The sequence below is a fragment of the Dendrobates tinctorius genome, unplaced genomic scaffold, assembly GCF_039654945.1.
Source record: "Dendrobates tinctorius isolate UK_male_01 unplaced genomic scaffold, ASM3965494v1 ptg000265l, whole genome shotgun sequence".
Classification (NCBI taxonomy): Eukaryota; Metazoa; Chordata; class Amphibia; order Anura; family Dendrobatidae; genus Dendrobates; species Dendrobates tinctorius.
Genome location: NW_027361932.1, coordinates 14,144,393 through 14,168,566, shown reverse-complemented (window position 1 = coordinate 14,168,566; position 24,174 = coordinate 14,144,393). Strand labels below are relative to the sequence as shown.

The 24,174-nt window shown below is 47.6% G+C and overlaps 1 protein-coding gene across 1 annotated transcript in view; it reads right to left on the bottom strand.

Annotated features, from left to right (window-relative positions):
- Positions 1–5,902: 5,902 nt before the first annotated feature.
- Positions 5,903–24,174, bottom strand: part of LOC141069513 (clathrin heavy chain 1-like) — a 189,466-nt gene continuing 171,194 nt past the window's right edge. The window contains exons 31-32 of the mRNA XM_073559143.1: positions 11,285–11,360; positions 5,903–8,331 (exon numbers count right to left, since the gene is read on the bottom strand). Of these exons, the coding sequence (XP_073415244.1) occupies positions 8,195–8,331; positions 11,285–11,360 (213 nt within the window). The 3' untranslated portion in view covers positions 5,903–8,194. The remainder of the gene's footprint in view (positions 8,332–11,284; positions 11,361–24,174) is intronic.

Genomic DNA, 24,174 nt, shown 5'->3' with positions numbered 1-24,174 from the left:
TATACTATATAGACGCCTTTGAGGAGTGCAGTATACTATATGGAGTGCATTATACTGTAAAGAGGCCTACAGGGAGTGCATTATACTATATAGAGGCATATGTGGAGTGCAGTATACTAAATGGAGGACTATGGGGTGCATTATACTATAAACAGGCTATTTAGGTGGCCATCATACAGTCTGATTACAGTGAGTGATTATCATACAGTGTGGGAGCTAATGTGGGTTCTTTGTACAGTGTGGGGCCATCAGTTTGGGGCTCCAACACTGTCTGGGCCAGATGGAAAAGACACTACCCGAACCAAACTCTAGCTAGAACTCTGTGTGCTCGGCCAATATATGTAAAGTGGAGATTCAGCACGTTGTCAAGTCGTACATCAGTCGGTGAGCTGGCACTTGCAAGTGCTGCTGTAGCACTGCCAGCTGTAGTTGACTTGCATAAATGGGTGCATACATGGTGTACTTTCACAAGTAGCTCAGGCAAATCTGGGTAGGTTTTCAGAAACTGCTGAACCACTAAGTTGGGCAGTCGATCCTAAGGCCGGGGTCACACTTGCGAGAAACTCGTACGAGTCTCGCATCTCAATACCAGGCACTGCCGCCAGCACTTAGGACCAGAGCGCTCAGCTGTATAGAAATACATGCAGCCGCACACTTCGGTCCCAAGTGCTGGCAGCAGTGCCGGGTACGGAGATGCAAGACTCGTGTGAGCTTCTCGCAAGTGTGACCTCGGCCTAACAGCAGAAAGGGTACCTGTTGCCTCTCGGACAAACCTGTGGTTGCTTTTACCAAGAAATTTATTAATAGAGTTTTCTCAAAAATATTTCTCTTTATTTCATTGGAAAAGAGTAGACAGAGCGGAAACTTGACCCTTAAGAGTACTGAGTGACAGACAAGAGTCAAGACCTGCTTGTAGAAAACCCAGGATGGAAGGAAGGGAAAAAGACATAGGGACCAAATCGTTGTCCTCATGTGCCACTGAAAGAAGGCCTTTCAGTATCTGTGATAGATACGCGAGGAAGCTGGTTTTCTTGCTCTAATCATGGTCTGAATGATCTGGTGGGAAAAACCAGCCTCCCTCAGGACCGCGGCCTCAACAGCAATGCTGTTAAACTCAGACTGTGAACTCTGGAAGAGGGGGCCTTGTGAGAAATCTGGATGGACTGGAAGCCTCCAGGGAGCGTCCATGAACATGCTCACAAGCTCCGCGTACCAGGTCCTTTCTTAGCCAGTCCGGAGCTATGAGAATTACGGGAATTCCCTCCGCCTTTACCTTTTTCACGACTCTCAGAATTAAGGGGAGAGGCAGAAAAATATAAGGCAGCTGGAATTAAGACCACGAGGTCACCAGAGCATCGAATCCGATCGCTAGCGGATCTCGGGACATGGCCACGAACTGAGGAACCTTGTGGTTCATCCAAAACGCCATCATGTCAATGTCCGGGGTACTCTACCTTTGACATATCTGATTTAAGACGGCGGGGTTGAGAGACCACTCGCCCGATGCGAGGCCCTGATGACTCAGAAAATCGTCTGCTCCATTTTCCACCCCCAGTATATGAACATCAGATATGGCGGTAACGTGATGTTCCGCCCATAACAAGATCCTCGGTACCTGCCCAATGACCTGCTTGATGCGCATCACGCCTTGACGGTTTATGTAGGCCATGGCGGTGGCGTTGTCCGACTGTATGCGGACCGACTGACCCGTGAGGAGGTACTGCCAGTAGCAAAGGGCCAAGAAAATTGCCCTGATCTCCAGGAGATGGGGAGAATGGCCTCTAGGGAGTCCCAGCGACCCTCCGCTGTGATGAAGAAAAACTGCTCCCCATCTGAGAATGGCGTCATCAGTGGTGATGACCTGGCACCGGATAGGGAGGAACGATCTTCCGCGCAGGACTGAGGTGGAGAGCATCCACCAGGTCAGGGACTGCCTCACCTTGAGAGGCAGTAGAATGGACCGGTCCAGGGAAGCGATCCTCTTGTCCCAAGCAGACAAGAGAGTCAACTGAAGGGGACGGGCATGGAACTAGGCAAAGGGCACCGCCTCCACGGCAGCAATCATCTTCCCCAGAACTCTCATGCAGGACCGTAGGGGGAAGAGGAGCTGGACGCTTTAGAATGTGGACCCCCTGGTAGAGAGAAAAACTCCTTTGGAAGGAAGACACGGGCTTGGGCCATGTCAAACCTCATACCCAGAAAGACCAGGTGTTGTGCTGGCGTCAGGCAGCACTTCTCCCTGTTGACTATCCAGTCAGTGTGTCCAAGGTGATCTGAAGACTCTGGTCGCAGTCTTGGCGGTACGGTCTCTTGATCAGAAGATCGTCCAAGTAAAGGATTATGAGAATCCCCTTGGAGCGAAGGATGACCATGACCGCTGCCATGACCTTCGTGAATACTCTGGGGGCAGAGTCCAGGCCGAAGGGAAGAGCCATGAACTGATAGTGGTCCACATGGATCGCAAACAGTAGGACTCTGATGATGGACACAAAAAGGAATGTGGAGGTAAGCATCCTGAATGTCTACAGAACAAAAAAATTCCCCCGGTTCCATGGAGGCGATTACCGAACGTAGGGACTCCATCCTGAAATGACGCATCCAAACGTGACGGTTCAAACGCTTGTGGTCCAAAAGAGAATCCGGCCTCCCACCCTGGAGAGATTGCCGGGTGGGGGTGACCGGTCACGCTGAGAAGAACCTGTTGGTGTGGGAACATGAAGGCTTGGAAGAGCAACCCTTTGGTCGCCAGTGAGGAGCTGGTTTGAAGGACGGCTTCTTTCTTTCCCCCTGGAAGGAAGAGCGGTCCTGCTGGGAGGATGTCCCTGAAGAGGAGAAGGGCCAAAGGGAACGAAATTGGAGCAATCTCTTCCTATTGAAAAGGCATTTAGGTTTGGACTGGGTAAGAGAAGTGCTCTTTCCACCAGTAGCATCCAAAATTATTTGATACAGCGTGGAACCAAACAGCCTGGAGTCATGGAAGTTACGGTGAGGGACTTTTTAGACGGTGGATCCGCGTTCCACGCTTTCAACCAGAGAAAATGATATTGCTGGAAGTCCTGGTGGAACAACTGGCTGCATGCAAGGAAGCGGTGAGAAGGTATTTGCCAGCATGGGCAATCTGGTCTGCCAAATCGGCCAGCTCATCCGGAGAGGCTGCCGCAAGAATACCCTGCCGAAGCATCTATGCCCAGGCAGACATGGCCTTTGCCACCCAGGTGGAAGCAAAAATGGGACAGAGGGCGGTGCCAGCTGCTTCAAAGGCTGACATAGCCAAGGACTCAATCTGTAGCGTCGTTAAGAGATGCACTGTCCGGCAGAGACAAGACTCTCCTGGAAGACAGACGAGAGAATGGCAGATCAACAGTAGGGGACTCTATCCAACTACTAACAAGGTCTGGACTAAAAGGATAAAGAATGTTTAGCTGCTTCCTTACCAGGAAACGCTTTTCAGGGTGTTCCTGTTGTATAGACATGATAGCCTCAAATTCCCAGTGGTTGTGAAAGGTACAGGAAGGATGTTTCACTCGTTTGAAAGAAACTGAGTGCTCCTGCATAGGCACCTCGTCCTTCAGATTAAGAGTTTAGTTAATTGCCACGATAAGGCTATTGAACATATCCTGCATCTTTGAGATCTGGTCCGTATCAGACTCAGAATCCACATCCGACCCAAAAGCAGCCTCCGAGGACTTTGTACCCAATTTATCCCTGTGAAGGTCGTGGTCAGGTGCGGGTGAAATCACTGAGAAGCGTTCGATGCACTGGGGGTAGTGGACAAGTGAGGTAGTTGATCAAGGACCTGGACCAGGGACTGTGATATCTTTGACAGGTCGGAGATCGATTGAGACATAGCAACAGCCACTCCGGAGGGTGTATCATCCCAGGCGGTAGGGGGCTCCTGTGGGGCAGACATGGTAGAAGGGCTGCAGGACTGACAGAAAGGGGAAGGCTGACCTGAAGGCCACTTTTTGCAGAGGGCAAAAGTGTAATGAGTAACAGTAGGCTTAGAGGCATAAAAGGAAGCCTCTTGGGTTGGGCATAAGTTGAGCTTGGTAATACTGCAGAGATAGAGCCAACCCGATGTCAGCAACGACCAGCAGATGCTGTGTGGATGCTGTGTCCCCCCCGTGTGTCCGCAGATCAGATGCAGAGAGCGCAGGGTATGGTGGTAAATCAGATACACTACAAGCTGCCGAGGCACAGGTACTGATAAAAAAATTGGCTGTGCTACAGTACGATGCACTGCAGTGGGCCTGGCTGCAATGCTGGCCGGTGAAAGAGAAAGTATCCCTCTGATTGGCTGACACGCCGGGGGATGTCAACAGCCAGGAAGATCTGCCAGCTGGTAAAATTGAAAGTCCAACTCCGATTGGCTGACACGCCAAAGGAGTGATCAGACAGGAAAAAGCTCCGTAATAGGAGCAAAAAGTGTGCCGAAAAGACGCGTGGTGCGATGCAGATGGCACGGCCAGAACGCAGCAGGACAGAGAAAGAAGAGACATCTATTGGCTAAAAAAGGGTTCGAGATTTAAAAGCACAACGGTGAATAGCTAGGGAAAGCCGGGAAGAGGCGCGGCCTGAGAAAAAGAGTGTGTGCCTTCATACACTGAGACCTGGCACAGAGACATGGCCATCGCTGAGAAAGTTTGCCCTAAGCGCAGGTTGAGAGTGGGCAATGTGGGTGACACCACACTGCTCTCTCGGTCGTATAGGTACAGGAAAACAGGGTGAGAAATTACACCCTGTTACCCTAAGAAAGAACCAGAAAAACAAAGGAAAAACATTAATAAAAACACAAGAAATCTGAAACGCTAAACTGCAGATCTTGGATCAGATCAAAGTCTGCCTTCTACAGATACTAAGCATGAACTGTCGGTGGGTGTATACTGCTGAGGAGGAGACATTTTCTTTTTTTTTTGCCTGGTGTCAGCTTCCTAGCGACAGCAGCATGGCTACCTGTGTCCCCAATGAAGCAATAAAGAAAGAAAAATTTCGGTAACGAATGTTCTCCTTCTGAAACCCATGGACCTCAAAATACAGTGCAGGTTAAATTGAGTCACTGTTTATGGTGACTGTTCAATCTAAACTCAACATCAAAGCAACTAATACTGAAGAAATTGTCCTAAATTATGTAAAGGTAATTACAAATAAATCTTCCTTGGCTTCTACACTTGATGACGAAGGACACAGTCCGAAACGCGCGTCGGGGTACGTGCCACACTAGTACAGCTCACCAGGTATCACATCCCCATACGTCTATATGACCCATATATTTTGTTTGCACGGTTTATTTGCACATCTGACATGTATATGCAATGGCACTATCTACATTGAGTGCCTACTAGTGCATTTATCTATCACCCATCATCGGTATATAACATACTATTGCACTGAATTACCTTGTACCTTCGCTTATACCAATAATCTGATTACTAGTACCACAATCTTGCAAGCTCATTTCTGGTGGTCTTATTCATTGCTTTTTGTGATTCATTTGTTATGTGGTATGTTGCTATATTTCTAATATACATATTTTTCATTCATTTAAATTGTGTATGTGCATGCACCTCCATTACTTGTGCCATCATTTCACCATTTGCTTTAATAAAGGTGTTTTATCTTTCACCTCCTGTTCACTGTGTTGTGACCTATATTCGTTTTTTTCCTCTATTGGTTCCAATGGAACTATCCGAATGGTCTGCCATTCCTTCTTTCACATATATATTACCAATATTGACTACATTTATGCATTTAGCATTAGTTGATTGATATAAAAATATATATATATATATATATATATATATATATATATATATATATATATATATATATCTACGGTTCAGTTTGTTCTGAACTTGCTGAGTTATGTTGTGCGTTTTGCCTACTTACGTTAAATGCTCATACATAACGTTAATATTTTGGATTTATTCAAATGGAGGTCAGAGAATACGGAACAATTTTCATTGTAATTTTGAACAGCCCATAATTTCGTACATTTTCTATTGAGATTCCAGTTTTACACTATTACATATGCAGGCAGAGTACATGGAAAATCAGCAGCCATGGCATTCTGAACGCAAAATACTGCAGGGACAGGGATCATCTGCATACTCTTCTAACTGAAGGAGCAATCCATTATATGCATGATTAGCACAACATCCATAGCCATAAATTATACAGATACATCTACTTTCAAGACAAAAAATATGGATTGACAGAAAGTGAACAAGCAAAATTTGTAATGTTAAATTAAAGAAACAAAATAAGAAAATAATGCAGTGGCAAGTACAGCAAGTCAAAGATTAGGAACTTCCCCTTTAATAAGAGGAAAGAGCGTCTTGGTGTCCATGAACTAGCTTAATGCATATTAAATTTCTGCTATAAATTTGATTAACATGTATATTTAAAAAAGAAAAAAAAGTGCTGGTGACCAGGTTTTCACCTACATGTTTCTCTTCATTAAATATTGTCTACCACTTTGCTAGTGTAAACTCTTAATCTAGCTCAGTGATTTCGCAAAAATGTTACAAATCCATCTGGTTTCCGATGATCGCTGCTCCCCCTACCATCTCTAAGTGTTAGAGGCAGCAACAAGGAGGGGAGGATGTAACACATAGATCACTACAATATGGAGAGGAAAGAAGTATCTGCACTCACGGGAAGAGCAGGGAAAACAGGCAACAGAAAAGAAGGGAAGCACATGAAGAGGAAATTAATGCAGGACTTGAGTTGTGCTGAACATTGCAGACATCACATCCAGCCTATATTACTTTGAGGGACACTCCCACAAGAGAAAAACCTAAAACATATGCGAGATTTTTTCCACCATGTCCATTAAGGAAAAGCAGGGAAGGCTAAAGGCCAATGTTGTCATTTACCGATGGAAGGGTTGTGTAACCGCATTTCCTTGAAATAAAACCTTATTTTTTAAAGAAAATGCTTTGTGTAAACCCAGCCTACCCAAGCTATGCCTTGCCACCCCCCTTTAGTACAGATCTTATACCCAAACCCAGGACAATCCATGCCCCAGCATATATGAAAAGGAGAACTGTTTCTTTGTTGCTGTGATCAAATGAACCTTTTTTTTAATGGAGAAGCGAGTGTAAAACCACAACACAAGACAAGTCAGGATGTGTCATGCTTTGTCTGTATGGCAATTTAATAACCTCAAAGGGTTAAACAAAAATGGGATACATGAATGAAAATGTGATATACTGCTAGAAATGTACACGTTTAATAAAAAAAAAAAAATAAAAATCCCCTTCATTCCATTAAAGTTGGGTAGAGACAAGTTGTGAGCAGATCAGGAGACTATAGGATTCACATTTGTAGATGACGCCAACAATACGCAGTCCCCGTATTATGACCTGTATCAGCTTTTGTGCAGAATTACATGGTAAGTGGAGTAAACATTAACCGGAATGGCTACAATGGACTGCTTATTCTCTCCTGTGTGGATCTTAACTCTACGTTTAGCATTCGTAGACCATAACACATCGCCACATAGTGTTGCGATTGAGGTGATGGCAGGGGAAATACTGTAAACTATTCCGATCAGACACACACGGGCTACAGCTTGTTTAAACAGGTTTAGACTTTTACTATATTTGATATTATGTATATTGTATAGCAGGCCAAAATTGCAACACAAGCAATGCCAGCCTAACACAAGGCTAACTGTACAAGCTTCTAACATTTGCATAATTCCTAAATTGTAGCGCCCCCACATCTCTTTAAATAAAAGCACAAAAACATTGAGTAAGATAAGCTAGATGTGACTGTAGCTCCTATGTAGAGAGGGATGGAAAAAAATAAAAAGGGCAATGCCTCTGGCGTGAGCGTCCATTTGACCACGCATGGTGGACTAACGATGCAGCGGTCGGTAAGGGCTTGTGCATGAACATGAGCTGCCATATTTTGTTTAGAGCGGTATACAGTACGTAATGGTGGCTCTGTTAGCACGTGTAATAGTCAGGAAATCAGTAAGGACATCAGCTTCAGGTCATTCCCTCCGTACAGAGACAAATAAAACATTGAACTATGGTAGTGAATGGAGATAAGCTGCCTGCCCCAGTAAAGTCTGTAGAGCAAATGTAATAAATAAAGTGTCCACGATGAACCACTGTCATCTCCTGAAATGTGGGCTAAACTGTCCCTCCAGCTGTATCTCTTGTGGAGAAGGAAGAATACTGCTTTGTTACATGTTGAACCCATAGCCAGGAGAAACAGAAGGGGGAGGCTGAGTGAATGTTGGTGGCGCTGTATATCCGTACGCGAAGCCAGGCTGAGGTGGCACCACACCATTAGGGCCTGCAGTAAGCATCAGTTGTTGACCTGCAAGGAAAGAAGGAAACCGTAAGATCCAGAAAATGGCATAATTCCAGACAAAGCACAGGATAAGCCGTTTCTACAGGAATCTAATGTAAAAAATGAGAAAGTAATGGGTCAGTAGTACTTCCAAGACAAAGCACATGGGCAGCGTTTTACAACTACAATTAATATTAGTGAAAAGTAGAATACATTTTTTTGTAGCTTGAGAGCTAAAGTCTTTTATTCATCTTTGCTGGTCTAAAAGGTTTGTCTCAATAAGATGACTCTCCTGTAACTTTCAGTCCTAAAGGACAGCGGTACAGGGTTCTTGTGACAGGACAACTTCCTTTCAATGGGTGCTACAATAGAGGAGCTCTGCTGAGAAAAATGGGCATCTTCTCTGGCAGTCTTGAATCATCTAGGTATGAGACCTGATCTAGATGTAGTGGGGGTTCAAAAGCAGGATACATGGTAATCAGTGTTTCACAAGAGCTGCTTCATTTTTCGCATTCTGGGAAGTACAGGACACAGGACAGTAGACTTGTAGGAAAAAAAAAAGTCTTGTTGCATCATTAGCTATTGTAAGGCTATGCTTAGATATAAGTCACCATCAATAAAAGATCACGAGAGCAGGGGCAGAGGCTCTCGTTATCTTAGGTTTGCAGGGGAATAACAGAACCCCAGGTATCAGAATTGGCCAAAAACGAATCTATGTTACGGCCTCAAGTCCTAATAATAATAAAATATTAATAGCAATAATAATAGCAGGGGAAAAAGTTAAATACAAGTAGAAATGAACTGTGAAAAATGACTTCACTTAAGAAGCTAACTTTGTCATCCAAAAAATATCTTCGATTTAATGACATACAGTTAGGTCCATATATATTTGGACAGAGACATTTTTCTAATTTTGGTTCTAGACATTACCACAATGAATTTTAAACAAAACCATTCAGATGCAGTTGAAATTCATACTTTCAGCTTTCTTTTGAGGGTATCCACATTAAAATTGGATGAAGGGTTTAGGAGTTTCAGCTCCTTAACATGTGCCACTCTGTTTTTAAAGGGACCAAAAGTAATTGGACAGATTCAATAATTGTAAATAATATGTTCATTTCTAGTACTTCGCTGAAAAACCCTTTGTTGGCAATGACTGCCTGAAGTCTTGAACTCATGGACATCACCAGACGCAGTGTTTCCTCCTTTTTGATGCTCTGCCAGGCCTTCACTGCGGTGGTTTTCAGTTGCTGTTTGTTTGTGGGCCTTTCTGTCTGAAGTTTAGTCTTTAACAAGTGAAATGCATGCTCTATTGGGTTGAGATCAGGTGACTGACTTGGTCATTCAAGAATATTCCACTTCTTTGCTTTAATAAACTCCTGGGTTGCTTTGGCTTTATATTTTGGGTCATTGTCCATCTGTAGTATGAAACGACGACCAATCAGTTTGGCTGCATTTGGCTGGATCTGAGCACACAGTATGGCTCTGAATACCTCAGAATTCATTTGGCTGCTTCTGTCATGTGTCACATCATCAATAAACACTAGTGACCCAGTGCCACTGGCAGCCATGCATGCCCAAGCCATCACACTGCCTCCACCGTGTTTTACAGATGATGTGGTATGCTTTGGATCATGAGCTGTACCACGTCTTCGCCATACTTTACACTCTTTACATCATTCTGGTAGAGGTTGATCTTGGTTTCATCTGTCCAAAGAATGTTCTTCCAAAACTGTGCTGGCTTTTTTAGATGTTTTTTAGCAAAGTCCAGTCTAGCCTTTTTATTCTTGATGCTTAGGAGTGGCTTGCACTGTGCAGTGAACCCTCTGTATTTACTTTCATGCAGTCTTCTCTTTATGGTAGATTTGGATATTGATACACCTACCTCCTGGAGAGTGTTGTTCACTTGGTTGGCTGTTGTGAAGGGGTTTCTCTTCACCATGGAGACTATTCTGCGATCATCCACCACTGTTGTCTTCCGTGGGCGCCCAGGTCCTTTTGCGTTGATGAGTTCACCAGTGCTTTCTTTCTTTCTCAGGATGTACCAAACTGTAGATTTTGCCACTCCTAATGTTGTAGCAATTTCTTGGATGGGTTTTTTCTGTTTTTGCAGCTTAAGGATGGGTTGTTTCACCTGCATGGAGAGCTCCTTTGAACCTATGTTTCGTTCACAGAAAAACCTTCCAAATGCAAGCACCACACCTCAAATCAACTCCAGGCCTTTTATCTGCTTAATTGAGAATGACATAACAAAGGGATTGCCCACACCTGTCCATGAAATAGCCTTGGAGTCAATTGTCCAATTACTTTTGGTCCCTTTAAAAACAGGGTGGCACATGTTAAGGAGCTGAAACTCCTAAACCCTTCATCCAATTTTAATGTGGATACCCTCAAATGAAATCTGAAAGTCTGAACGTCAACTGCATCTGAATTGTTTTGCTTAAAATTCATTGTGGTAATGTCTAGAACCAAAATTAGAAAAATGTTGTCTCTGTCCAAATATATATGGACCTAACTTTATTACAGTAATTGCAATTTCAATAGACATTATGTGGATTTAAAACAGCATGTGTGGTCGCACATAAAGCAAATATTTGTCATGTTTAAAGGGATATTCGCACCTCGTACATTCAGAGGATAAGTCAAATGTATTTTATATGGGGATCCCAAAAATAGAACCTGTATCTGTATCGAAAATGGGTCCTCGTGGCGGACTGCGGTTAGTGGTGGGAATTCCATTTATTTTTATTAAAATTTCGACCACCTCTCCACTGAAAGCAGCGCACGACAAGTCCCCAGCAACATGCAGTTCCCTGTGTATGTGCCATGAATGCAAACAATGGGAGTTCCCCTGTAAGATGCTGGTATGTATTCCTAGTTGTATCAGAAGTGCAGTAATTAGACATTTCCTGCCTTTGTTTGGTCATGATACATAAAATCAGTGCAAAGCATCTTATTCCTAAACAAAACTAATACTCACCAAATACTATTGGTGTTGGCTCTGTTACTTGTTCTTCTTCCTTCCTCAAACTTTCTGCAGCATGAAGCTTGTCCACCTGTTAAAAGAATGTAACAAAAATCGTGAGTAAAAATGGCATTTTGTGGTGGATTTGGTGAAACCACTTGTTAGATTAGTTATTCTGAGCTATTTAAATTGTCCTTATTTGATTGGTTTACTGGAAACTGCAGAAAGTTTGTACATCTTGCTAATGTGCCTAATTTCCAATGAGAGTCATATAGTTTTGACTACGACTATGTGTCACTTCAAAAAGTAGTCCTTCAGAAAAGAAAACGTCAAGATAAATGTCCTAAAATAAAGAAGCTTGCCAAAAGCTAATAGCAAAAAACTGGTTCCATGGAATTAAGACCTCCGAGTAAGTTAACACATTTGCACCTTAGTCCCATAAGACACGCAGCTCATTTTAACCCCTTTCACCCTTGGGCGATTTCCATTTTTTTCCCTTCTTTTCTTCCAGGAGCCATGACTTTTTTTCCCATCAATATAGACGAGGACTTGTCTTTTGCGGTACGATTTGTGCTTTTGAAACGGCATCATTGATTTTCCAATATAGAGTACTGGAAGATGGGGAAAAAAAAATCCAAGTGCCCTGAAATTGCAAAAAAGTGCAATTCCACGTTTTGTTTTTTAACTTTTTATTTACCACGTTCACTATATGATAAAACTGTCCTTGCAATATGATTGTTCACATCAGTACGACTACACAGATACCAAACATGTATAATTTATTTTTAATTTAATTGTGATAGATTGGACATTTCTGAACGCATCATACCAATTATGTTTACTTTTTTGCTTTATTTTCAATGGGGCAAAAGGAGTGTGACTTGAACTTGTGTTTTTTTTTCCATGTGTTTTTAATTTTTTTTTTTTTTTTTTTTACTTTTATTGAATAGTCTCCTTAGCAGACATGAAGCGGTGATCATCTGTGCTATGTATGGTAGAAAGTATTAAGTTACGTACCGGTAACGGTAATTTTCGGAAGCCCATGACAGCACCACGAGAGAGGGGATCCGCCCTATAGGAACAGGAAACCTACAGATACAAAAAGGGCGGCACCTCTCCCACGCATCAGTTGGATTACAGAGCTTGAGAGGCTACCATGGTTAGTACACAACATATGATATATACAACCTATCTACCCTATTTACCAGAATTATTTTATACCATCTCCCACATAAGGTGATTTTTATGAACAATCTTCTAAAGGAGTGCACCCCTATATGTGAACAAGGGAGGGAACTAAGGGTGCTGTCATGGGCTTCCGAAAAATACCGTTACCGGTACGTAACTTAATACTTTATTCGGACTCCCATGACAGCACCACGAGAGAATTACAGAGATGTAACCTAACTTAGGGAGGGACTACAGCCTGCAGCACCCTTAGCCCGAAGGTGAGGTCTGAGGAGGCACCCATGTCTAACCGATAGTGGTTAAAAAAGGTGGAAGGAGATGACCAGGTGGCCGCCTTACATATTTGATCAATAGATACTCCAGCTCTTTCCACCCAGGATGATGCCATGGCCCGAGTGGAATGTGCCCTCAGATTCTGTGGAGCTGGGCCGCCACCTGCTGTGTAGGCAAGAGAGATAGCCTCCCTAATCCACCTTGCTAATGTGCGTTTTGATACTCTGTATCCTTTCCTGGGACCTTGGAAGGATAGGAATAATGCGTTCTCCTTCTTCCAAGGATCCGTGGCTGCTAAATATGTCAGTAAGCATCTCCTAATATCTAACGCCTGGAGTTTCTGCTCTTTAGGGTTGGTTGGATTAGGGAGGAAGGAAGGCAGAACTATCTCCTGTGTCCTGTGGAATTGTGTTGCTACCTTGGGAAGGTATGCTGGATCTGGCCTTAGGATTACCCTATCCTGTAAGAACTCTGTGTAAGGGGGCAATCTGGAAAGTGCCTGTATATCGCTCACCCTACGTGCGGATGTTATTGCTACCAGAAATGCTGTCTTAAGAGATATAATCTTTAGTGAGGCGGAATCTAAAGGTTCAAACGGACTTTCCGTCATGGCTGTAAGGACTAGGTTTAAGTCCCACGGCACGCATCTGTCTTTGTGTATAGGTCTCGATCTGGCCGCTGCTCTGATGAACCTTGCTACCCAATAATCTTTTGCAATATCACCTGCAAACAGGGCCCCTAAGGCTGAAACTTGTACTTTTAGCGTACTTGTGGAGAGACCCAATTCGAAACCTTTCTGGAGAAATTCCAGAATATGTTTCGTGGGAATTCCGTCTCTGATGTCAAAGTGAAAGGTGGACAGTAAGCGTTTCCAGGTCCTAGCATAGATATTAGTGGTAGTTAATTTTCTGCTTTTTAGGAGGGTGTCAATTAAGTTCTTGGAGAACCCTCTATCTTTCAATAGTGACCTTTCAAATACCACGCCGTCAAATGAAGTCCCGCTACTTGTGGGTGGCTGACTGGCCCCTGGTAGAGGAGATCCGGAAGGTTCGGCAGTACCCAGGGATCGCATACCGACATGGTCCTCAACCATGCGAACCAGGTCCTCCTGGGCCAAAAGGGGGCAATCAGTATAACTTTTGCCCGATCCTCTCTGATCTTTCTGACTACCAGAGGAAGATTCAATGGTGGGAAGGCGTATGCCAGAGAAAAGTCCCATCTTATCAGGAGGGTATCCACCGCCAGGGGATTTTCCCTGGGGTTCAGAGAGCAGAACAATCTTTCTTTTCTGTTTTTTCTGGTGGCAAAGAGGTCTACCTCTGGCTGACCCCATCTGCGGACAATCTGGTGGTAAATATCTTTGTTCAAAGCCCATTCTCCTTGTCTTAGAGCCTTGCGGCTTAAAAAGTCTGCTCTTACGTTGTCCTTTCCGCTGATGTGGAGCGCGGTTAAAGATAGACAATTTTTCTCTGCTATCTGGAGGAGCCGTTCTGTTATCTGCATCAGAGCGCTGGAGCGGGTCCCACCTTGGTGGTTGACATATGCTACCGCTACCTGGTTGTCCGAGTGTATCCTCACATGATGGCCCTGTAGGTAGATAATGAGTTTCTTGACTGCCCGTTCTATCGCCAATAGCTCTCTCTGGTTGGATGAGATATCAGAATCAGAATCCCACTGTCCCTGTAACACTATGTCCCCCATATGGGCTCCCCAACCGAAGGAACTTGCATCTGTGGTTATAATACGGGTTATCTGTGTTATCCAGGGCACCCCTGACGCTAGGTTCTCGCTATTAAGCCACCATCTCAGTGATGTAACAGTTGAGGGGCTTAGCCACATCCGACCTTGTAAGGAGCCTCCAAGGGCCCTGCTATTAACCAAGACGTCGTTTTGAAGGGGTCAGGTATGGAACTGTGCCCACCTTACTGCTGGGATGCACGACGTTAGAGAGCCTAACAGGGACATGGCCTGTCTGAGGGTCATAGATGGATTATCAATTGCCCGAAGAACCTGCTCCTGTATCTTTTGTAATTTATCTAGTGGCAGCAGGCACCGCTGAGTCTCTGAATTTAGTACTAACCCTAAAAATTTCTGTATTTTTAAGGGCTGGAGTCGGGATTTCTCGTAGTTTAAAATCCATCCCAGGTTTTCTAACCTGGATCTAGCTTTTTCTATCTGGGATTTACAATGACCCACCGATTTTCCTACAATCAAGAAATCGTCTAAATATGGAATGATTAAGACGTCAACCTCCCGTAAGTGAGCCATAACTTCGGCCACTATCTTTGTAAAAACCCTGGGTGCTGCCGAGAGACCAAAGGGAAGGGCTCTATACTGAAAATGACGCACTGTGCCCTCTACTGAAACTGCCACCCTCAGGAACTGCTGGAAGTCTGTATGGATAGGTACATGATAGTACGCGTCTTTCAAATCTATGACTGCCATAAAACAACCTTTAAACAATATTTTTATTGTTGTATTAATGGACTCCATTTTGAATGTATGATTAATCAAAAACTCGTTAAGGGAACGAAGGTTTATAATCGTTCTGAATGTGTTATCAGGTTTCTGGATTAGAAACAGGGGAGAGTAAAACCCTCTTCCCCTTTCAGCTTCTGGAACCTCTACCAGGACATTTTTCTGGCATAGACTCAAGACTTCCGCTTCTAAAGCCGCTTGTTCGAGATGAGAAGATCTTAAGGGGGTTAGTTTAAAGGTGTCCCGCGGGATCTGGGTAAATTCCAACCTAAGCCCGGTGGATATTACCTTACGCACCCAGTCACTATTCGTAATCTGTGACCATGCCGGGAAGAAGGATGACAGTCTACCCCCCACGGGAACTGCTAGTCATTGATTTGGTCTCTTTTGATCTCTCGACGAGCGTGTGAACATATAGCCCATACCTCGTCTCCTTCTGTCTTCCCATCTGGGCCGATCTCTAACAGGCGAAGAGTTGCGCCTTCTCCCCTGGCCAAATCTCCTTCTACCAAATGGACGACGGTAGGACGCTGACGAAAGGTTTGGGAATCTTTTCTTGTCGTCCCCCGCCTTCTCAAGCAGCTCGTCTAGGACAGTTCCAAACAAATATTCGCCCTCACATGGAATCGCACAGAGCTTTGCTCTGGACTGGATGTCTCCCTGCCAGCACTTTAGCCACAGGGCTCTGCGAGCTGCATTAGAGAGACCTGCTGCTCTGGCGGCCATTCTCACTGCATCCGCTGAGGCATCTGCTAGGAAGGCTGCTCCCTCCTGGATGGTCGGTAGGGCCCCAAGAATTGTCTGTCTTGATGTACCCTGTTTTAGTTGTGACTCCAACTGGTCCAACCAGACCATCATGGACCTGGCCGTGCACGTTGAAGCCACTGCTGGTCTTAAGGACCCGGCCGCCATCTCCCAGGTGTTTTTCAGGAAAGTATCAGCCTTCCTGTCTAGGGGATCTTTAAGGGATCCCATGTCCTCAAAGGGGAGCGAGGATTTTTTTGATGCCTTTGCAATGGCTGCGTCTAATTTGGGGGCTGTGTCCCAAGAACTTACTGTCGGATCGTCGAAGGGGTATCTTCGTTTGAGGGCTGGTGGTAGCGACCCTCTTTTGTCCGTTTTTTTCCACTCTCTGTGGATCAGATCCTGTATCTTTTGATTTAACGGAAAGACTCTCCGCTTCCTCTGTTCCAGCCCACAGAACATGACATCCTGCATGGACAAATGGGGCTTAGGCTCCTCTACCTCCATTGTCCCTCTGACTGCTTTGACCAGCTTGTCTACCCGGTCAAGAGGCAGACAAAATCGCCCCGAGTCCTCTTCTCCTGAGGAGGACGAGGGAGATGAAGCCTGGGAGTCTCTGCTTTTTCTCCACTCTACCGAGGAATCAGACTCCGCAGGGACCTCGCCCTTTAGACTTTGCGGCTGGGACAAGGACTTTAGGGTTTCCCTCATTTCTGCCCTGACAATGTCCCTTAAACTCGCCGCTACTGCGGGCGACTCTTCTGCCACCGTCTGCTGAATACAGGGGGGGCACAATCTTTTGAGGCACGCGTCCGGTAATGGGCATGCACAGAGTGCGCATTCCCTATGTTTATTTTTACTTGTAGCTTTTTTCCCCTAGAAAAAAACACAGAAGGGGGGTCCCGTCACTGAGTGAACTTTCACGAAGATCACTTACCAGTGCCACACTCAAGTACCGGAGAACGAGGGGGATTTCTTTCGGTCGATGCTCCTGTCTGCCTGGAGGAGCTCTTACGAGTGGACTGGTCACTTCGTCCCGTATTACTGTCACGGGACACTTTCTTTTTCTGTTTGACCTGCCGAAGGTCATCCAGGGGCGGCAGTGATGTTTGCCGCTGCTGTCGCCCTTGCTTCTGCCGCTGCTGCTGCTCTCGATCACTCTCCATTACCACTGCTGCTGCTGTACACTGCTGCATGTAGTAATGTGGCCAAGGCAAGGTACCCTGCCAGGGTCCCGCCTAAATACCCCTCCTCCGGTCAGCAGTATCCATGCCGCGCCCCTCCCCCCCTTAACGGGGCTCCCTACCCCAGATGGCGCCGGACCCAGCGCCATCGGTGTCTCTGATGGGCGCCGCCATTTTGGAATCCTCGCGCATGCGCAGTGGCGCGCTGACCCGGAAGCGCATCCTCCGCCCGCCCCCTGACGTCACCGCTACCCCTGGACACACCGGAAGTCACGTGGGACGCCCGGGAGCCCCGGAAGCAGCGCCACCCGGTCGCAGCCCCCTGCACAGCGCTGCCGTCGTACCTGCGCTGCCGGAGCCGGGAACCCCCGGGGGGAATATACTTACCGGCGGCGGCCTAATTCCGGAGACGGACATCCTCTGGACGCCGCTCCCTGCTGCACACGCCACCGCCGTGACACCCATCCTGGGCCACCGTGGCGTCCTCCAGGAGATCCGCACCAGGCCGAGGTAGGAGACCCCCTCGCTACCGGTATCGGCTGGCCGGCCTGGGATCCGGTTCTTCTGTAGGATCCCGTCCCCTCAGGAACAGGAAACCAACTGATGCGTGGGAGAGGTGCCGCCCTTTTTGTATCTGTAGGTTTCCTGTTCCTATAGGGCGGATCCCCTCTCTCGTGGTGCTGTCATGGGAGTCCGAATAAATTACGATCTCCTATGTACGTAGGTCACGAGGCGGTGTTAACAGGCGTATCATAATGACAGGTACGGGAGGGGGGTCTTCTACAGACCCCTAGCTGTAATGACAACCCATCAGCACCCACAGATCAGGTGACATGGATACTGATGGGTGGGATTTGTGATGCACTTCTGGTTGGGTGTGTGTTAAATCCCGCTGTCAGAAATTGACAGCGGGATTTAACTGGTTAACAGTGGCAGATGGAGCGCCAATCCACCCATGGCTGGTAAAGGCACATGATGACTGATTAAATCAGCTGTCATGTGCGGGGAAAGATTCGGGATCCGGCAATGAGCCTGCATCTTTGCCCGCACATGAAAGCTGATTTAATCAGTCATCTTGAGTCTTTAACAGCAGTGGGTGGATTGGTGCTCCACGGCACTGTTAACCAGTTAAATACTGCTGTCAAAGTCAGGAACACAACATAAAAAGTAAATATATGTCCTATGTTGTGAAGGGGTTAAGATGTGCATCAGAATTCAATTTCTTAAGCAGATGTGCAATGTCATGGCACTGGATAAGGATTAGTCTTATTCAGTCCGTGTCAGGCTAATTTATCGTCTTTTCACACCAGACCTGGCAAGATCCACTAAAATGGTAAAAGCATGATCAGGAAAGGAGGTGTGAGGAATCTTACCAGACAGATTCTTCAAAAGTTATGCCTCTTTATTGAGGTATCTTACAGTAGTGTACTTTAATCCCTGACTGGAGTAATCTTTCTGGTGAGAAGCATGGAGGCGCATAACAGTGATAAAAACAGGATTTTTGGGTTGCTTACCGTAAAATCTGTTTCTCGGAGCCTTCATTGGGGGACACAGAGACCATGGGTGTACGCTGCTACCACTAGGAGGCTGACACTATGCACAAAAAAAGGGTTAGCTCCACCTCCGCAGTGTACACCCCACCGACTGGCAGGAAATTCCTCAGTTAGTGAGAAAGCAGTAGAAGTAACAGAATAGATTGAAAAACAGAACAGGCAACTCAAATGTAAATAACCAACAAACATAAGAACAGGAGTTGCAGAACATGGGAGGGTGCTGTGTCCCCCAATGAAGGCTCCGAGAAACAGATTTTACGGTAAGCAACCCAAAAATCCTGTTTTCTCGCTCGCCTTATTGGGGGACACCGAGACCATGGGACGTCCCAAAGCAGTCCCTGGGGTGGGAAAGCAAACTTCCATCAGGCCTGCGGACTCACCACCGCTGCCTGCAGAATCCTTCTACCTAGGCTGGCATCTGCCGAAGCGTAGGTGTGGACCTTGTAGAATTTCACAAATGTGTGAACCGATGACCAGGTTGCAGCTTTGCAAGCTGCAGCGCGGAAGCTCTGTGGCGCACCGTCCAGGAGGTACCCACTGCCCGGGTAGAGTGAGCTCTAATTCCCGGAGGGGTCAATCGATGTTTGACCCGGTAGGCCTCCAAAATTGCCGACCTGATCCAGCGAGCAATAGTAGCTTTGGAGGCCGGCTGACCTCTCTGCACCCCATCTGGAAGGATGAAGAGAGAGTCTGTCTTCCGCAAAGAAGTCGTCCTAGCTAGGTAGACCTTCATCGCCCTGACCATGTCCAGCTTGTTCAAGGAGCGGTCCCGAGGACGAGCCGGACCCGGACAAAAGGACGGGAGAACAGTATCCTCATTCAGGTGGAAAGTGGACAGCACTTTAAGAAGGAAAGTGGGCGGAGGCCGCAAAACTACCTTGTCCTAGAGGAGTACCAAGAAAGGAGAGCGGCAAGAGAGGGCCGCCAATTCCGACACACGCTGGATGGAGGTGATGGCCACTAGGAAGGCTACTTTCCATGAAAGGAGGGATAGGGGAAAGTTCCCTGAGAGGTTCAAAGGGAGGACCTTGCAGAGCCTCAAGAACCAGATTAAGATCCCAAGGATCTACGGGCGCTCGGTACGGAGGAGCCGTATGAGCCACTCCTTGAAGGAAGGTTTTGACCTGAGGACGGGAGGCCAACGTCTTCTGAAATAAAATGGACAGCGCCGAAACTTTACCTTTTAAAGAGCTGAGGGCAAGGCCTGCATCAAGCCCTGCCTGAAGAAACGCCAGGACAGAAGGGAGCGAAAAATGCATGGGCAGAAGGTCGGTGGACTCGCACCAAGTGAAATAGGCCTTCCAGGTACGGTAATAAACTTTGGAAGACGATGGCTTTCTGGCCCGGATCATAGTATGAATAACTCGATCCGAAAAGCCTGATCGTTTCAAAACCTTGGTTTCAACAGCCACGCCGTTAAATTGAGTGGCCAAGAATTGGAGTGGCAAATTGGACCTTGAGACAGCAGATCTGCCCTGTCTGGAAGCTTCCAGGGGGCGTCCGCGAGAAGGTTGACGATGTCCGTGAACCAAGCCCTTCTGGGCCAATTCGGGGCGATGAGTGACTGGAATTCCTTCCGCCTTGATTTTCTTCAACAGCCTGGGAAGAAGAGGCAGAGGAGGGAATAGGTAGGGGAGCTTGAACTGCGACCAAGGAATGGCCAGAGCGCTGGCGCCCACTGCGAGAGGATCTCGATCCCTGGATACAAACTGTGGGACTTTCCTGTTGAGGCGAGAAGCTAGCAGGTCTATGTCCGGGGTTCCCCAACGACGGCAAAGCTGAAGAAATACCTCCGGAAGTAGGGACCACTCTCCCGCCACGAGACCCTCGCGGCTGAGAAAATCGGCGGCCCAGTTGTCCACGCCGGGAATGTGCACCGCGGATATTGCCGGGACTGAAAGCTCTTCCCAATGAAGAATCTTGGACACTTCTGCCAGGGCTGAGACACTCCGTGTCCCCCCCTGGCGGTTGACATATGCCACCGCTGTGGCATTGTCTGTCTGAATCCGGATAGGCAGGCCCTTGAGAAGCCTCTCCCAGTGAACAAGAGACAGATAAATCGCTCGTATCTCGAGGACGTTGATCGGCAGAGCTGACTCCTGAATCGACCATCGACCCTGAACAGTGTGACTGCGGAACACTGCCCCTGGCCGAGGAGGCTGGCATCCGTTTTCACAATCTGCCAGTGAATGGGAAGGAATGACCGTCCTAGGGAGATGAGAGGAGACATCAGCCACCAATTGAGGGACTGCTTGACCCGGTATGAAAGACGAAATGGGCGGTCCAGGGAAAGAACAGACCTGTTCCACCGAGAGAGTATGGCGTGTTGGAGAGGTCTGGAGTGAAATTGGGCAAAGGGAACCACCTCTGTCGCTGCCACCATCTTTCCCAGGACTTTCATGGTTGTCCGGAGAGATGGAAGTTGTAAGATATGCAGCGCTCGCACATCCCGCTGCAGGGAGCAAATCTTTTCTTGTGGGAGAAAACCTTCGATAGACGAGTGCCGAACAATAGACCCAGAAACACAAGACGTTGTGTCGGAAAAAGGCAGGACTTCCTTTTGTTGATGAGCCACCCGAAATTGGACAGGGTGTCGAGGACGATGGTAAGACTTTGGCGAGCTTGATGAAAGGATGGAGCTTCGATCAGAATGTCGTCGAGGTACGGAAAAAGAACGAGACCTTTGATTCTCAACAAGGCCATCAACGCTGCCATGATCTTCGTAAATACTCTGGGTGCGGTGGCGAGATCGAACGGCAGTGCAACGAATTGGTAATGTTCCTGGCGAATCGCAGGAATTTCTGATGGCCGGAGAATATGGGAACATGTAGATAGGCATCTTGAATGTCTATTTAACACATGAACTCCTGCGTCTCCATGGAAGCGATTACCGACCAGAGACTCCATTCGGAAATGACACAGTCGGACTGTCTTGTTGAGTAACTTGAGGTCCAAGATGGGGCGAACTGTACCGCCTTTTTTCGGTACCACAAACAGGTTTGAGTAAAACCCTGTGAACCGTTCTGACTCGGGGACGGGCACCACGATCACTCCGGAAGTGAGGAGAGAGGCGATGGACGCAAAGAACCCCGGAACTAAGGCAGGATCTTTTGGAGGTTGGGACTCGAAGAAACGATCCCGGGGACGAGAAATGAACTCTATCTTGTATCCTGATGATACCACCTCCCTGACCCAAGCGTCCTCTACTGAGGCAAGCCAGCCGTCTCTGAAGAAAAGACGTCAACCTCCCAATTGGGAAGGACTCTCGGGGGTTCGTTGATAGTCATGCTGATGTGGACTGTCCAGATCTGGATGATCTGCCCTGGGAGGAGTGAGATCGCCAGGAGGGAGTGGGTCTGAAAGACGCCTTTTTTCTATCCTGGCGTGCCTGCGTTCTCTGTTGGTTAGAGAAGTTGTCTGCCGTATTGAAACGGTGGAATGTCCGAAAGGGCCGAAACTGACGTTTTAGCGGAGGTCTGCGAGGCTTGGACTGAGGGAGGAGGGAACTCGTGCCTCCCGTGGCGTCCTTAATAATCTGATCCATCTGGGATCCGAAGAGACGCGCTCCCTGAAAAGGCAGATTGGTAAGAGACTTATTTGAATTCAAATCCACCTGCCAAGCCTTGAGCCAAATTGTACGTCGGATTGCCACAACGCTGCTTGACGCCTGAACTGCGCAAGACGCGGCATCCAAGGAGGCAGAGAGCAGATAATCCCCTGCATGGGAGATCTGGTTGGCCAGTTCGGCCAATTGCTCTGGTTGGGCCTTACCTAGGATGCCCTTGCAGAGATCCTCTGCCCAAGTGGCTATGGCCTTCGCTACCCAAGAGGAAGCGAAGCCTGGGCTTAGCACCGCTGCAGCCGCTTCGTATGCTTTGCTAAGGATTCTATAATCCTATCATTCGAATCCTTTAGTGACGCCACACCTGAAATCGGGAGGACCATGCTGTTAGACAGTCTGGACACGGGTGCGTCTAACGAGGGGGAAACAGACCAGTTGTTGGTGAGCTCCTTGGCAAACGGGTACAGCACGCCGAGGCGCTTCCCTCTTTGAAGGCGCCTGGTCGGATTTTCTCTTTCCCTGGTAAGGATCTTGCTAAACTCAGAGTGGGAGGCGAAGACCCTGGAAGGTGTTTCTGCCCGTCTGAACGAAACCTCCTGTTCTGAGGATTTCGTAGGGGAGTCTGAGATTTCGAAGGTGTGGTTAATTGCAGCAATGAGGTTCTGTACCGTAACCTTCATGTCCGCGTCCAGCTCTAAGATCCCTTCGGATGATACATCCGAGAACGCTTCACCTGACTCGGGTCAGGAGGCACGGGAGGGCGACTGCTGGGAAGGACTATGTGGGGATGTGAGGCCAGGAGGGGATCCCGGCCGGAGATCCTGTCTGGGCCTTTGCGGCTTCTGCTGGCTGGCTCAGATGGAGCTTCATGTGACCTGCTGGACCCTGCAGAAGTGTCCAGGGGCAACTTATCAAGGACGGCTACTATGGACTGAGACACCCTGGTGAGGCCTGCCACAGATTGTGAAAGAGACGAGGCCCAACCAGGAATGGGGGGTTCGCTTTCACGTGTCATGCTGAATGGGATTGCTGCAGTCCAGGCAGAGGGGTGGGGGCAGGCGGACGGCCACGCTCAGCCTTAGAGTTAGGATAATGAAGGAGAAAAAAAGAAACCTGCGGAAATGCTGGAAGGTTGGGGGACAGAAGGCAGAGAAGGGTGTCAGTCTGCAGTTGCAGAGCTACTCACGATGCGGTGTCCCCAAAGGTGCTGATACACGGCTCGTCTGAAGATGCAGGGCCCCAGCAGAGGAGAACGTGGAACTAAATTAATGGCGACGGCCGCCTGTCAGCGCGGGGCGGCGCGGAGGTCTCGCAGCGTCGCCGCGGCCACCTCCCTACCTATCACCTGGATCCCCTGCCGAACGCCGAAGAAAGGAGGTGGAGAAGCATAGAACAAGGCCCACGCAACAGCCGGGGCCCGTACGAATGCGGCGGCCGCCAGGAGGCGTGGGCGGCGCAGAGACTCCACAGTACTCCCTCGGCGACCGCTCCCAAGAATCCTGAAACCGCCAGGGGGCCGCGTCTTGGACTGCATACTCACCTTCGTTTGCAATAAAGGTACCTGATATATCCCACGATGTCTGCGTCTTTGTGGTATCCGCGCCTCATCCGACCGACAGGCTCTGGTAGGCGAGTGGGTGGAAGGCGGGGGGCGAGGACTCTCCTGATCGCTGGCACGCACCCGTGCTAAGCTGTGGTCCCGCCACTGAGAGCTATGAGGATACGGGGTGGCAGTACACGCCGTACTCATAGTCTCTTGTGGGAGTACAATAGTGACCATTCACACTGTATCCCTCCGGAAACCTGAAAAGGAACGACGCACATCGAGGTAGATATGGGTCTAATGAAAGACCTGTGTCCACCTCCTACCGACACTAAGCTAAACTGAGGAATTTCCTGCCCGTCGGTGGGGTGTACACTGCG